The sequence below is a fragment of the Podarcis erhardii genome (assembly GCF_964252035.2).
Source record: "Podarcis erhardii genome assembly, chromosome: 12".
Taxonomy (NCBI): domain Eukaryota; kingdom Metazoa; phylum Chordata; class Lepidosauria; order Squamata; family Lacertidae; genus Podarcis; species Podarcis erhardii.
This window is the reverse complement of record NC_138513.1, coordinates 6,410,244-6,426,469: the sequence shown is the minus strand read 5'-3', so window position 1 is coordinate 6,426,469 and position 16,226 is coordinate 6,410,244. Positions and strand designations below refer to the sequence as shown.

Sequence of the window (16,226 nt, the reverse complement as noted above, 5' to 3'; positions counted from 1 at the left end):
GTGCTTTGGAACTGCTAGGTTGGCAGGCGCGGGGACAGAGCAACAGGAGCTCAACACTGTTGTGGGGATTTCAACCGCCGACCTTCTGATCGGCAAGCCTAAGAGGCTCAGTGGTTTAGACCACAGCACTACCCGGGTCCCTAAAGTAGGGAAATGACCCATGTCATTTCCACTCACATAGCCCTCTCTGTCCTCCACCATGGCGAGAAAGATGCATGACCAGAGCACAAGGGCACACTCCAGCTAGGCAGCAACACCCCAGAAGGGTGTGTGGTAGCCCTGGCGAGGGGCATGGCCAGCAGATAATGGGTGTGGCCTAGGGAGAGAGACCTGACGGAATGTGAGCCATGTTCTTAAAAGTACAGTGGCCTTTTTCTTCTTTGACTTCATAGTCAAATTCCTGGTGGAATGCTCTGTCCCAGGAGACCAGGGTCCTGCAGGATTTAACTTCCTTCCGCAGGGCCTGTAAGACCAAGCTATTCTGCCTCGCTTTCAGTTTGAACTTAGCCTGATCTTTTATTCCCCTTCCTTCCCCCTCCCCTTTTTAGGAAGATTACCTGCTCTGGGATCCCACAGCTAATTCTCCCCTGGTCTCCTTGCTGGCCCAGATAGGACTGATTTAGCCAGCTAGCCCTGGTGATCAGGGACATGGGTGGCTCTGTGGGTTAAACTACAGAGCCTAGGACTTGCTGATCAGAAGGTCAGCGGTTTGAATCCCCACGACAGGGTGAGCTCCCTTTGCTCAGTCCCTGCTCCTGCCCACCTAGCAGTTCGAAAGCACATCAAAGTGCAAGTAGATAAATAGGTACCACTCCGGTGGGAAGGTAGACGGTGTTTCCATGCGCTGCTCTGGTTCACCACAAGCGGCTTAGTCATGCTGGCCATGACCCAGAAGCTGTACGCCGGCTCCCTCGGCCAGTAAAGCGAGAGGAGCACCGCAACCCCCAAGTCGGTCACGACTGGACCTAATGGTCAGGGGTCCCTTTACTTTACTATTTTGGTGCAAAACTATTTACAGTGCACAACCACAAGTTCATGTCTGCCTCAATCGCTAGCAGAATCCGGGAGTGGTTGTTTCTGGGTGCTCCCCCAACATAAGAGCTTAGTCACCCCCAGCCTTTTCCTCCCTTCTTTGTGTTTCACACTCTGCACAAGGTGGGCGACGGAAGAGGCATGCTTCCCTCCTGGCCGGCTTGGCAAGGAGTGGTGCTGGGGCTCCAAGCAGCATCCTCTAGCCCTTTCCCCTCCTTTCCCCTGGAGGTGTGGCTTTCCCCACCGCAAGATTTTTGGAGGTTCCCTTTATCCCAGCTGCCCCTCTGCCTCCCTTCCCTGTTCCAATGGCAGTCCCCTGACAATAAGCATGCATTAAAAACGAAACCCATCCGAAAATGCTAATTGAATTCCTTTAGATCAGAAAGCATGGCAGAGCCTGGATTCCTTTCTCACATTTTCTTGCTCGTTCAACTATATTGCGCAAGCACTTTCCCACAGAGAGGTCATCAGATGCAGCTTGAATGGGGAAGAGTTTCAGAGAAGGCAGAAGGAAGCTCTTCGTCACCCAGGACAGATCTAAACGGTGGAATCGGCTTCCACAAGATGTAGAGCCAGGCTTAGTTTAAGAGATGTTTAGGCAAATTTGTGGAGGACGCGAGTACCGAGGGCTGTTAGTCACCAGGGCCAGGTACCTGTTCAGGGAAGTTTTTAACATGTGATATTTTATTGTATTTTTGCTTTCTATGGAAGCCGCCCAGAGTGGCTGGGGAGGCCCAGCCAGATGGGCGGGGTATAAATAATAAATAATAAATTATTATTATTATTATTATTATTATTATTATTATTATTCCCATGCCTTTGAGTACCAGTTGGTTGGGGAACAAGCTCAGGAGAGAGCTGTAGCCCTTCACATCCTGCTTGTGGGCTCCCCGTCTGGTTGGTTGCTGTGGGAACAGGATGTTCGATGGGCCTTGGGCCTGCTCCAGGAGGGCTATTCTTGCCTTCTCAATGTTTCAAAGCATTGGAAAATTTCCCTACACGTGGGACTGAAAACAGCTTACTGGAGACTGTGGTTGGCATGCAAATATAGCTGGCTCTACTGTTAGGTACTGTTAGGGATGCGGGTGGCGCTGTGGGTTAAACCACAGAGCCTAGGACTTGCCAATCAGAACGTCAGCGGTTCGAATCCCCATGATGGGGTGAGCTCCCGTTGCTCGGTCCCTGATCATGCTAACCTAGCAGTTCGAAAGCACGTCAAAGTGCAAGTAGATAAATAGGTATCGCTCCGGTGGGAAGGTAGACGGCATTTCTGTGCGCTGCTCTGGTTCGCCAGAAGCAGCTTGGTCATGCTGGCCACATGACCCGGAAGCTTTCTGCGGACAAACGCCGGCTCCCTCGGCCAATAAAGCGAGATGAGCACCGCAACCCCAGAGTTGGCCACGACTGGACCTAATGGTCAGGGGTCCCTTTACCTTTACTGTTAGGTAGAGCGAGAAGACTCCCTGGAAAAGACCCTGATGTTGGGAAAGATGGAGGGCACAAGGAGAAGGGGACGACAGAGGACAAGATGGTTGGATAGTGTTTTTGAAGCTACGAACATGAGCTTGACAAAACTGCGGGAGGCAGTGGAAGACAGGAGTGCCTGGCGTGCTCTGGTCCATGGGGTCACGAAGAGTCGGACACGACTAAACGACTAAACAAAAAAAAAAGAGCGAGGCAGTTGCCTCAGGTGGCAAAAGCAGGGGGTGGGGGGGCAACAAAGTGAGGAAGGACAGAATAAGGTGCTTGGGAGAATAATAATAATAATAATAATAATAATAATAATAATAATAATAATAATACAGTAATAATACATTTTTATTTATACCCTGCCCTTCCCAGGGCTAACAACAAATTTAAAACAATTGATGCAACAAAAACCAGCATAAAATACAGTATAAAATGTGAATAACAATAAATTCAGAATTCAAAGATCAGTTTAGGGGGGAAATCCATCCAATAAACATTTGATTTCGAGTGGGGGGTGGAGAGGAAAAATAGGGGGGGAAACAAGGATGATATGTTTTTGGATAATATAACTTGTTATAATTTTGATTTTAAAAAAACCCTAAAAATAATAATAAATAAAACAAAACAAAACAAAAACCATCATTTCCCTAATGAAGCATGGCTGATTTCACTTCTGCATTCGACCCCACGCCATTGAGAACTTTGTGTATGCAACCACATGCAAGAGAGATCTCAGGGACACATTCCTCACATGCAAACCTGGATTTTTGTCTCGACGTGCTAAAAAACAGGACAGAGGCTAGCAGATGCAAGCCCCGTACCTCCGTTCAGTGGGGAAAAGCTCAGCCTGGGAAGCGATCTGCCGCAGCTCCCATTCAGCAGAGACAGATGGCAAGAGCTGACCTTGTGGCTCTGCACCTACAGCTCCTGGGGAAAAACAACCTAGCAACAAGCATTCATGCTTTTGTCAGCTCAAGGCTAAGATACTTGTCACACGCTGCCCTTGAAATCATCTCTTGCGCTTCCATTCACTGGCGGAGAATGTGGCAATCTGCTTCCTGGTGGGCTTATGCCAGTGGGTGCATGTTATAGGGGTTCCTTCAACAACTTCAACAACTATGATGCCATATTGCTGTGGGTTGTGGTTTTTTAATATAAAAAAACCCCTACATTGTTAACTATGGTGTGGTCAGCACGACTCACATTTTAACTGCTCGGTTGGTTAGAGCATGGTGATGATAATGCCATGTTTGTAGGTTTGATCCCCATATGGGGCAGCTGAATATTCAGGTTGGACTAGATGATCCTCAAGGTGCTGTAATGGTTCTAGGGGGTTGCTCATGCGTAAGTTGCCGCCACTCTTGGCTTGGTTGCCTGGTTGAACCCTTTCTCTCTGGACAGCCCTTCACTGCATGGCTGTCTCAGTCGCTGGCAGAATCCGTCAGTGGGCGTTTCTTAAACTTCTTCCAGCAAAAAAGTTCTTTGACGCCAAGTCTCCTCCTACTCTCCCTGCGCGGAAGTCTTCTGCGCAGGGAGGGTGTGGGCAGCGGAGGACCCGTGCTCTCCCCACTAGTCTCCGGTGAAGAGTCCTGGAGCCTTTTCTCCGATTCCCCCATCTGCCCCCCTTCTCTCCTGGTGTTACATTGATTTCCTTCCCCAGCAGCTGGGCTGCCTCTCTCCCTGCTGGGACCCTCTCCGGCATCCCTCTGGAGCCTTCCCTCCACCTCTGTCACTGATGGCAGTTCCCTGACAGGTACCTTCCAACTCTGTGATTCTCTATGAAGTGTCAGCAGTCCAGTTCCCAGCTTGATGACACAGTAAAGGTAAAGGCTAAAGGGACCCCTAACCATCAGGTCCAGCCGTGACCGACTCTGGGGTTGCGACACTCATCTCGTTTTATTGGCTGAGGGAGCCAGCGTACAGCTTCCGGGTCATGTGGCCAGCATGACTAAGCCACTTCTGGTGAACCTTCCCGCCGGAGCAGTACCTATTTATCTACTTGCACTTTGACGTGCTTTCGAACTGCTAGGTTGGCAGGAGCTGGGGCTGAGCAATGGGAGCTCACCCCATCACGGGGATTTGAACCGCCGACCTTCTGATCGGCAAGTCCTAGGCTCTTTGGTTTAACCCACAGCACCACCCGTGTCCCAGATGACACAGTAAGCGTAGTTAATTAAAAAGGATGATTTGTCAAAATAGCTCCGGATGGCTCCAACACAGCCTCCCGGCATCATCAAGCATGATGACCCTTCTGAAGACCACTTCTGGTTACAGAAGATATAACTTTCTCACTTTCACCTCTTGCTTTATTTCCAGTCTAACAGCCCTCCCCTCAGCCAAGTCTTAGGAGGGATTGGATCAGCTCCAATCTCTTCCCATTCTGACAAACTGATTCCTCCTCTGTTCGTGCCAGTTTGCACTTCCTTAGAGTGTTGGCTGGCTTCTGACCCACTCTCAGCCATTCCCTTATCAACAGGCATTCCAAGGGGTGGGAGTGTCGGCACTAGCCAATGCTCATCTGGCATGGCAGTTAACCCTCTCTGTTCCTGGCTGCTTTCTTCAATTGTCTGCAAACCTTCACTGGGAGCTGGCTATAAACCTTCCCTGAGAGCTGGCTGCAAACCTTCACTGGGAGCTGGCTCATTCATGACATGAAGTTTATGAGCGCAGACAAGAGTCAGGGAGCAGATGTCTGTGGTTGGTACTACAGGGCTGTGTCACTGAACTGGAGGTGAGGATAAGCTTTGTCATTCCCAAGATCTTCTGATACAGCCCTTCTCTCAGTTCCCCTTTCACTCCCTCCCCAATATCTGAGGAATCACAGAATTGTAGAGTTGGAAGAAACCCAAAGGTTTCAGGAATCAGAGTTAAAGAACCCTAGACAGTTGGCCCTCTAACCTCTGCTTAGAAACCTCTGATGAAGGAGGGTCCACTACTTTCCAAGGGAGTCTGTTCCACCTACCAACAGAAAGTTCAGTAGCTGAAACTGCCTTTTTCTTAACACTTGAATCTGTTGGTTCAGGTCCTACCCATGGAGCAGCAGGAAACCAGTTTGCTCCATCTTCCATGGGACAGCCTTTTAGACGTGAAGGTATCATGGTACCTTCAGATGCCCCTCCTCTGGGCTAAGCACACCCACCTCCCTCAACTGTTTCTCAATTGGGCATTTGGCTAGGATATAGGGCATTGTCTTCTTGGTGCCTGCAGCCAGAATTTGGAAGTCAGCTCTTCCTAGGACCTTCCCTAGTAGGCAGTTATGCATCTCCAAAGGAGAGTACGAGAGAGAGAGAGAGAGAGAGAGAGCGCGCGCACGAGAGAGAGCGCACAATTTGTATAAAATTTGCATGTGATCTTTTATGGGAATGGTGCATCCTGGAATAGGGCAGAGCTGCCTGGCTGGCTGGAACTCTTAACAACTCTGAACACCAACACACTGCTATTTGTTATACAGTGGTACCTCGGGTTAAGTACTTAATTCGTTCCGGAGGTCTGTTCTTAACCTGAAACTGTTCTTAACCTGAACCACCACTTTAGCTAATGGGGCCTCCCACTGCTGCTGCGCTGCCGAAGCCCGATTTCTGTTCTTATGCTGAAGCAAAGTTCTTAACCTGAAGCACTATTTCTGGGTTAGCGGAGTGTGTAACCTGAAGCTTATGTAACCTGAAGCGTATGTAACCCGAGGTACCACTGTATAAATAGCAACTACACTGCTACTAGTGTTACTACTGCCCATAATAATTTCCAAACTGTTTCTTCTCATTATGATGCTCCATGTTTTTTTTTTAAATACCTATGTTTCCTTGGCAAGCTGTGGGAATCTAGGCTAGGAGAAAGAGAGGGGAGGGAGACAGACAGACAGACAGGGAAGTTTCCAGTGTTCCTCAAATATTACATTTACCTACCTGGCATATAATAAGCCAGGTTAAAAGGTTCATTTGGAACCACAAATTTCTCCGTAATTACAGGACAGCCACATAATGGCTGTCCCATCGTCTTCCTCCTGGCTCCTCAGTCACATATATCTGAAATTATTTCTGATGTGAGACAATTATATCTTTCAGTAACCGGGGTGGGTTTTTGTTTCACCTCCCTCCTCGTTTGTTCCATTCGTTAACAGAGAGGGAGACTACATAAAATCACAGCTCCCATTTTCTTTTATGAATCACCATTTACTTAAGAGCGCAGAACCCCATGCTGCACGCTTAAGGATGTCGTACGGTAAAGAATAATTGAGAGAATGACCCAAAAGCAATTTGTCTCCATCTCTTGCAGTTAAGAGTTGAGCCAAAGCGATGTGTCAAGATCTGAAAGTTCGGTGAGGGAGAACATTTAAGAACAGAAGGAGAGCCTGGCTGCTGGATGAGACCAATGGCCTCTCTAGTCCTCCATCTCCATTCTCATAGGGGTCAGCCATATGACTCTACTGGGAAACCTGCAAGCAGGATTCGAACACAGGAGCCACTCTCCCCTCTCGTGGTTTCTGGCATTGTGGGGGCAGAAAAGAGGCTGGTAGTCTCCCTTCTTCTGCACAGAACTGAGGTGGCCAACACTTAAGGTAAGAGCTGATTGCACCCAGCTAAATTCCATCAATTCAGCCCCCTGAACATTTTCCTCCTTTGTGCTATATGGAATGGGGTAATAACCTACATTATTATTATTATTATTATTATTATTATTATTAATTTATTTTACTTGTATACTTCCCTTCCGTCGTAGATCTAAGGATGGTTCGCAGCACAAAGGGTGGTTCGCAATGTAATTCACAACACTGGAAAGTCTATATGTTGTACCTTATAGAGAGTTATTACAGTGGTACCTCGGGTTACAGATGCTTCAAGTTACATATGCTTCAGGTTACAGACTCCGCTAACCCAGAAATAGTACCTCAGGTATAAGAACTTTGCTTCAGGTTGAGAACAGAAATTGTGCGGTGGCGGTGCGGCGGCAGTGGGAGGCCCCCTTAGCTAAAGTGGTACCTCAGGTTAAGAACAGTTTCAGGTTAAGAACGGACCTCCGGAACGAATTAAGTTCTTAACCCGAGGTACCACTGTACTATGCAGAATTGAATTCTCTTCTGACCATGTACAACTTCGGAATTGGCTCATCTCGGTAGAATCCAGAAGAGCTTTGCATTCAATTAGGAATCCTAGCTTCTCGCCATGGTTCCCATTTCTGAAAACAGAGCATCACAGAGCATGCTACTTGACCATACCTGTGTCTGGTACATTAAGAAATGCTTTCACGGAGCTCAGTTTCCATGTGATGCCCAAAGCAGTTTTGGGTGGCCACTGCAATAGGGTTCCATATTATGACAGGCTCTGCATATGTGGCTATAGCTCAGGTGGAAGACAACATACGCTACTCACTGATCTGCCCTTTATATTGGGATCTAAGAGATCGATTGCTAATACCTTTGCTGACCCCAGGAAGCAGGCTTAGTATGGCAGAAATTGTTCGTTTGTGTGGGGGGAGAGAGAGAGAGAAAGAAAGAGAGAGCAGAGCCGGATTTAGATTTGATGATGTCCTAAGCTACTGAAGTCAATGGGGCCCTTTATATGCCCAGCTGTCCTTGGTCAACCACAAATTGTCGCTTTTTTGTGTTGAATTCAGTGGTACCTCGGATTAAGAACTTAATTTGTTCTGCAGGTCTGTTCTTAACCTGAAACTGTTCTTAACCTGAGGTACCACTTTAGCTAAGGGGGCCTCCCGCTGCGGCTGCGCCACCGCTGCACAATTTCTGTTTTCATCCTGAAGCAAAGTTCTTAACCCAAGGTGCTATTTCTGGGTTAGCAGAGTCTGTAACCTGAAGCATCTGTAACCTGAAGCGTCTGTAACCCGAGGTACCACTGTATATGCTATGTGGTAATTAATAGGTATCTAAAGCAATTTGCACGTAACAAAATACGTATTTTATCAAAGTAATTGTTGAACTTATCTTATATTTTGGAAATGTACATCCAGTTGTTTTCCTTTAAATTTTTTGAGGGCCCCCAAGAGAGTGGGGCCCTAAGCTATAGCTTGTTTAGCTTATATGTAAATCTGGCACTCTCTCTCTCTCTGTGTGTGTGTGTGTGTGTGTGTGTGTGAGAGAGAGAGAGAGAGAGAGAGAGAAAGAGAGAGACGCTAAGAGTTTTGTGATAAATAGAGAGGCACATTATGCTTTGGCTGCAAAAAAGATTAGAAAGCGGCAAGAATGTTGCTCACCCCAAAATGTAAAGAAGCAAAAGTCCCAGCAAAGGAAGAATGGATACAAAAACTTACGGAATACGCAGAAATGGCAAAACTTACTGGAAGAATATGTAATTAATATAACAAACTTTTTATAAAAGAATGGAAATGGTTTGTTGAATATTTACAGATAAATTGTCAACAGATGAGGACATTGGCAGGATTATTGTAATAACCTGCAGTTTCATAAGACTACAGTGGTACCTCGGGTTAAGTACTTAATTCGTTCCCGAGGTCCATTCTTAACCTGAAACTGTTCTTAATCTGAAGCACCACTTTAGCTAATGGGGCCTCCCGCTGCCGCCGCGCCGGTGGAGCACGATTTCTGTTCTCATCCTGAAGCAAAGTTCTTAACCTGAAGCACTATTTCTGGGTTAGCGGAGTGTGTAACCTGAAGCGCCTGTAACCTGAAGTGTCTGTAACCTGAAGCATATGTAACCTGAGGTACCACTGTATATATTTAAAGTAGATTAATAAATGAGCAAATTAAGTTAATTTGGATATGCAGAAGATATTAAAAATAAATTTAAGGAACTGCAGAAAGAGGGGGAAGCATGTCAAGTTTTGAAATGCTAAAATGATTGTAAAATCAGTGAAATGTATAAACCTGAAAAGCATGTGTGTGTGTGTGTATGTGTGTGTGTGTGTGTGTGTGTGTGTATGTGTATATATATATATATATATATATATATATATATGATCAGAAAGCGAGAGCTAGATGGTATTGCAATAAGTTGCGCAGGAGATTCGGAGCTTGAACATGGGTTAAGTTACATAGGATTGAGCTAGCAAGTGATATTTATGAATTCTGACTCTTTCTTCACATCATTGGTGCCTTGTTTTATGTAATTACTGTATGGTGTGATCTGCAGCCTGGCAAATTGCAGTGGCTGGAATGGTTACGGCCTTTGGTGGATGCAATAAACTCTTTGGTTTGGTAGTAGCTACTGAAAGCCCTCTCCTCCACTTATGAATTTGTCCGGTCCTCTTTTAAAACCGCCCAAGCTGGTGTCCATCACTGCCTCCTTGAGGAGTGAGACTTAGATCACGTTTGAAATGGATGAGTCAAGAAGGAGCGTATCAACAGCAATCATCAGTGACAGCTAAGTGCAAGCAACATGTTTAGAGATGTGTGCTACTGAATACCAGACAATGAACATGACAAAACAGGGGGGGACTGCTGCTGGGAAGCTTCCTGAAGACATCTGTCCTAAACTATTCCTGAAAAAGCAGGATGCTGGGCCTGATGAATCTGATCCAGCAAGGCAGTCGTTTTTTGCAGTTCACCAAACCAGTGTCCCCCAACCTGGTTCACTCCAGAATTTTCAAACTACACCCCCATCTGGCTGCGAGCTATACTCCAAAACTTCTTAGAATCACAGAATTGTGGAGTCATCTAGTCTAACCCCCTGCAATGCAGGAATCTTTTTTTTGGGGGGGGGCTTGAACCCACAATCCTGAGATTAAGAGTCTCATCCTCTGCCAGCTCTGCAGCTATCCCAGTCATTAGAGAAAACCACACAACACAGTTTATGGTTTGTTGTGAAACTGCCTTCGCTTTTTGCAGTGATGCTGCTGTTTGAGTATTTAGGTGTCCTTGATTTTTTCAGTACAGAGACAATAATGGCATGAACATTCCCCTGTTCCTCTGTTTATTAGTAACTAAGGCACTGGAAATGACATATTGCAACCAGCAACACATACGCAGAGATAGACATTTGGACCTGGTCAAGACATAACACAAAACCATAATTTAGCATTTCAGCAATGACAGCTCATGAGTGATGGGCTCAACCGCCTCTTCTTCCCTGGCAACAGAGAAGAGATTGGAAGCTTCCTGGTGTAAACTAACCACATTCTCTTGCTACACCAGGACGAACCATGGTCTGTTCAAACCATGGTTCTATTGAAATAAGCCAGGATCTAAACCTGGTTTTGGCCAATGGCAAATTTCAACTAATTGCAGGTCCCACTTGGGATGTAACAACAAACTGGGTTGAGTTAAAACCTGAAAGAAGATCCTTCGAAACTCCTCTTTGCGGCAGAAAGGAGGAGAGAGACTGCTAAAGTCTGAAGCTCAAACTGGCTCATTCCTGTAATACCCAACTGAGACAATATCAATGACATTGCAATCAGTCAATGAATAAATTAATAAAGAGGAGGAGGAGAGGAAATGAGAGTCGGTGATCTCGGTAAACTTAATTTTAATTAATTTTAATTAATTTTCAGATGGCTCTAGAAATGTAGACCACACACTGGGATGCTTTGCTATGGTATCCCTTGTCATGCTTGGTTTGTGTGAAAAGGACTCCCTGCAGCTCCCAAAGATTCGAAGTCATCAGATCAAATCAAGGCACTGCAAGCCCAGTTCAAAGAACATCAGCACATCGGATGACAACTGCACACCCCTGTGCTGAGAGGCAGAGGAGTCATTCATATAAGGCCACCAGGTGAGTTTGCAACAGCTGCGAGATTTGAACACAGGACGTTCTGGTTTGCAGCTTCACCCTCTCCTAACCACCGTGCTACAGTGATGCTAGAATCAAACATTTAAATCAGACACAAGAGCTATTTCCAGATAGCCGGGGCTGATAGCTATTCATGCTATTAGAGCTGGTAGGGAAGCGGGTGGCACTGTGGGTTAAACCACAGAGCCAAGGGCTTGCCGATCAGAGTGTCGGCGGTTCGAATCCCCGCGATGGGGTGAGCTCCCATTGCTCGGTCCCTGCTCCTGCCAACCTAGCAGTTCGAAAGCATGTCAAAGTGCAAGTAGATAAATAGGTACCACTCCGGCGGGAAGGTAAACAGCATTTCTGTGTACTGCTCTGGTTCGCCAGAAGCAGCTTAGTCATGCTGGCCACATGACCCGGAAGCTGTACGCTGGCTCCCTCGGCTAATAAAGTGAAATGAGCACCGCAACCCCAGAGTCGGCCACGACTGGACCTAATGGTCAGGGGTCCCTTTACCTTTAGGGACACTTTAGGTCAGCTAGTCCAACCACCTGCAATGGAGGAATCACCACTGATTGTGACTAAACATTGTGGGAGACTTCCTAACCAATAAGAGCTTTTTGACAGTGGAAGAGGCTACCTTAGCAGGTAGAGGCTCTCTGCCACTGGAGATAGAATCTGCATGTCCACCTCTCAGGGATGCTGAACTTCAGGTATGGGGGACCTTTGGCCCTCCAGGTGTTGCTGAACTACAACTCCCACAACCCCTGGTTGTTGTTTATGCTTGCTGGGACTGAGGGGAACTGTAGTTCAGCCACAACGGGTAGGTCAAAGGGTGCCTCACTCCTTCCACAGTTGCATCTTCCACTGCAGAACCTGTGATGAGCAGGTGGGGTTAGAGGGGTTGACCTCCGAGGTTCCTTCCAGCTCCAGGATCTCCAGGTAAAGGTAAAAAGGTAAAAAGGACCCCTGGAGGGTTAAGTCCAGTCAAAGGCGACTATGGGGTTGCAGCGCTCATCTCACTTTTAGCCCGAGGGAGCTGGCATTTCTGCATAGACAGCTTTCCAGGTCATGTGGCCAGCATGACTAAACCGCTTCTGGCGCAACGGAACACCGTGACGGAAACCAGAGTGCACAGAAACACCGTTTACCTTTCCACTACAGCGGTACTTATTTATCTACTTTCACTGGTGTGCTTTTGAACTGCTAGGTTGGCAGGAGCTGGGACAGAGCAACGGGAGCTCACCCTGTCACGGGGATTCAAACCACTGACCTTCTGATCGGCAAACCCAAGAGGCTCAGTGGTTTAGACTGCAGCGCCACCTGCGTCCCTTCCATGACTCCAGGCAACATTCTACAAACAGGTCATCTTTTCGAAGTGGCTGATACAGTAAGATAAACTTGTCCTGTGATAGTTTCCAGGTGTCTGGCACATTGGTTCAGAGCTCTGGGTTCCTGCTGTCTACTCACAATGCATATAAGCATCTCTTGGGGAAATCACAGGTTTGGCACAGGTAGCTCCTACTTCACATGAGATAACCACAGATTCCCCACACTTGCCATTGCTAGCAGCTCTTAATTTGAGCCACACCTGAGACACACCCCATCATTCGTTGCCAGATCTGGGGCCTACTCCTCACAATGTAAAGCAATCCAGAACAGGAGATGGTCCAGAATTAGCAGGAAAGACTTTTTGGTCTCTGGAGAGGGCTAGGATGCCTGGACACGTTTTGATTCAGTTAAGTGCTGATTGGGTGCCAGGGTGCTCTGGTAAAAGCATGGGAAATTCCCTGATTATATTGTCCCTCAGATATTTTGCAAAGCAATCAGTGGGTTGAACATAATGATTACAGATCTTACAGATCTCCACTCAAAGATGATTTTGTGTCCTGGTATCAACGAAATGTCTCTCCCCCAAACAACACTATCTCCTCTGAATCCCAAACCCTGCCCAATTACTTGCCCAGTTTCACTACTAGATCAAGATACATCTCCAAATGCTGACATTGAGAAGTGACTATTGCTGATTCTGGAAGAATTCTGTCAAATTCAAAAACCCATTTCCCTGCTATTCAAGCACAATCACACAGTCAAATACAGCCACATTCAAGTGACTGTGTCAACAGCCTGTGTCAAAATTTTGAACATAATGATTACAGATCTTACAGATCTCCACTCAAAGATGATTTTGTGTCCTGGTATCAACGAAATGTCTCTCCCCCAAACAACACTATCTCCTCTGAATCCCAAACCCTGCCCAATTACTTGCCCAGTTTCACTGCTAGATCAAGATACATCTCCAAATGCTGACATTGAGAAGTGACTATTGCTGATTCTGGAAGAATTCTGTCAAATTCAAAAACCCATTTCCCTGCTATTCAAGCACAATCACACAGTCAAATACGGCCACATTCAAGTGACTGTGTCAACAGCCTGTGTCAAAATTTTCACATTTGTCTGTGATGATCAACACTCACATGATATATACTCTTATATAAAGTGCTTGGGGCTGATTGTCGCTGGTTGACCGACTTCTAGGAGCTGAAATCTGGGTTATGCGATTTTCAGGCAGACCTGGAGCACTGAACGGTCAAAACTTAGGAGCAGAGAGGGCTCTACTCTTGCCCAGAGCAAGCAGAGCCGCATGCATACTGAACCGCATCGTTCCCCATCTGCACGCTTGATTTGCTTCGGATCAGGGAAGGCGTTTTATTCCCAGTAGCAACCAGGAATTTGCATCTACCTGCAGACGCCAAGACATTTGCCCAACTTCACCACTAGATCAAGATAACCTGGGGAAAGGGAGTGTGCAAAACACACTCGAATATTCCCAAGTGACTACAGCCGACCTTAGATACTTCCTAAAATTGATATAATGCACCCCCCCCCCCAAGAAAGAAAGGATTCCACATGACAACACACCCAGTGGCTCGTCTTACTTCTTAATTATTTTACTGCACCGTTTGAAAGCACCCAGCTTCCGCTTCTCCCCACGGGGAAAAACTGAAATAAGTCAATGAACTCTTAGCAAACCAAACTTAACATGGGAACGCAATTTTGCATCTGTCCTCTTCTGGAACGAAACTCCTCATTTTCCAGGAAAACACTTAAGGAGAAAACGGGGGGGGGGGGGAATACACCCATTGAGACGTTCATTTCTCCTTATTTTAAAACTTGTCTTCAGTACTGTTCTTAAAACTATTTTTACCTGTTATTGTGGTTTGCCTGCCTTGAGACACGCGTAACAGGCAAGAGATAAACGAGCCAGCAATATTGACTATAATATCTATATCTATCTATCTATCTATCTATCTATCTATCTATCTATCTATCTATCTATCATCTATCTCTATCTATCTATCTATCTATCTATCTATCTATCTATCTATCTATCATCTATCTATCTATCTATCTATCTTGCATTCTGCCACTGAGCTTCCACCAAGACCCATTCCCACCTTCACCCCAAAAGCCCAGAATTCATCCTCCAAGAAAAGCGAAGGCAGAGAGAGAGAGAGAGAGAGAGAGAGAGAGAGAGAGAGAGAGAGAGAGTTCGATCGGCACTTACTCGTGGTGTTGTACTTGACTCCGTTGAGAAACTCGGGGCAAGGTCTCTCCACCAGCTCCCCGGCGCTGGTCTTGGGCCAGCATGTCCCGATCTGATCGGTGGTGGCGTTGCAGTAGGGACCTTCAAGTTAAAAGAGAGAAAAGGGAGTGACTGAAACCATCCGCGCTCCGGGCGCCCGGGCGCCCCGCGCCGGGACCCTCACACCGAGAACCCCTCGAGAGACTCTTCCCAGCCCTCTTCGCGCTCCCCTACCATCAAATCCATCCTGCAACAAATCGAGGAGACTGCAGTTCGCATCCAGCTCCTCGATGAAGTACTGGAGGACGATCGTCTCGTTCATGGTGGTCCCGTTCTGGAAGAGGAGGAGGAGGAGGAACAAGCTGGGCTGCTGTTCCAGGTTCCTTTCTCCCGTGGTTTTCTTTTGCCTCTTCCCCCTTTGCCAGTGAAGCAAAGCCTACTGGCTACATTCTCTCTCCCTTCCTCCCTGCTTCTGTCTTTTGGAGGGTGGGTGGACCCAACACAGAGAGATCTTCCCAAGCGCTCCTGCTTTAAACAGCAGCTCAGGAGCCAATAAAATCACAGCCGGTTTCTCAGTGGGGGTCTTTCTGCTCTCTCCTGCGCCTCCCTCCTGCTGACATTCTCTCTCTCTCTCTCTCTCTCTCTCTCTCTCTCTCTCTCTCTCTCTCTCTCTCTCTCGCCTTGATTATCCCTTAAGCGACAAACATTTCCTGCGAAATCGGGGAGAAGCGGTTTCAAGGCGTAGCGCAAGACGGGTCCGACCTCCCCTCGTGTATCCGAAACCGAACCGACTCTTCCCTGCCAGGGGAGGGTGTCCAGGAGCATCGGTTCCTCCCCCCCCACCCCGCCCCCGTCAAACTGCTGCAAATCAGGAACTTTGGTGGGCAGCATCTCTCAGTGGCAAAGGATAAATCACTCTGCACATGCCCCGGGACGCTCTTCTCCCCAGGCAGATTGCAAGCACGGGGAGGGAAAAACAGGCCGGCAGCTTACGGCAGAATTCGAGCTGATCTGAGGGAAATCCGTTTTCAGGGTTTGCTGGGTGTTGCAAGGCTCAGGAGATCTCTTCTCCCGAAGCTGTAGAAGGGAAAGGCAACAACCAGAGGGCAAGCGATGTAGCTTACTGGGGGGTGGAGCATCTGCTTCGCATGCAGAAGCCATCGGGTTCAATCCCGATGCAGCAGTGTGGTGTAGTGGTTAGGGCATCAGACTAGGGTCTGGGAGACCAGGGTTCAAATCCCCACTCAAGCACGAAGCTGGCTGAGTGCCCTTGGGCCAGTGCCTGCCTCTCTGCCTGTTGTGGGGATTAAATGAGTTGGGGCAGAACCACGCATGCTAGCCTGAGCTCCTTGGGGGGAAAGGCAGGAAATAAATGCAATCATAATTAATTATACCTTATGGAACAACACGAACGGAGCAATTTGTGCATCTGTATTGTTTCTGCATTATTTACGTATTTT

At 47.2% G+C, this 16,226-nt stretch overlaps 1 protein-coding gene across 6 annotated transcripts in view; it reads right to left on the bottom strand.

Annotated features, from left to right (window-relative positions):
* The window catches only part of CRHR2 (corticotropin releasing hormone receptor 2), a 202,206-nt gene that overhangs the window by 129,196 nt on the left and 56,784 nt on the right, over positions 1 to 16,226 (bottom strand). For 2 of the 6 annotated variants that reach the window (XM_081834465.1, XM_081834470.1), the window contains one exon: positions 14,749 to 14,868. In XM_081834465.1, coding sequence (XP_081690591.1) covers positions 14,749 to 14,868 — 120 coding nt within the window. Of the gene's footprint in view, positions 1 to 14,744; positions 14,869 to 15,000; positions 15,382 to 16,226 lie in introns of those variants that run through there. The other 4 variants (XM_081834467.1, XM_081834466.1, XM_081834469.1 and 1 more) reach the window with 4 other exon arrangements.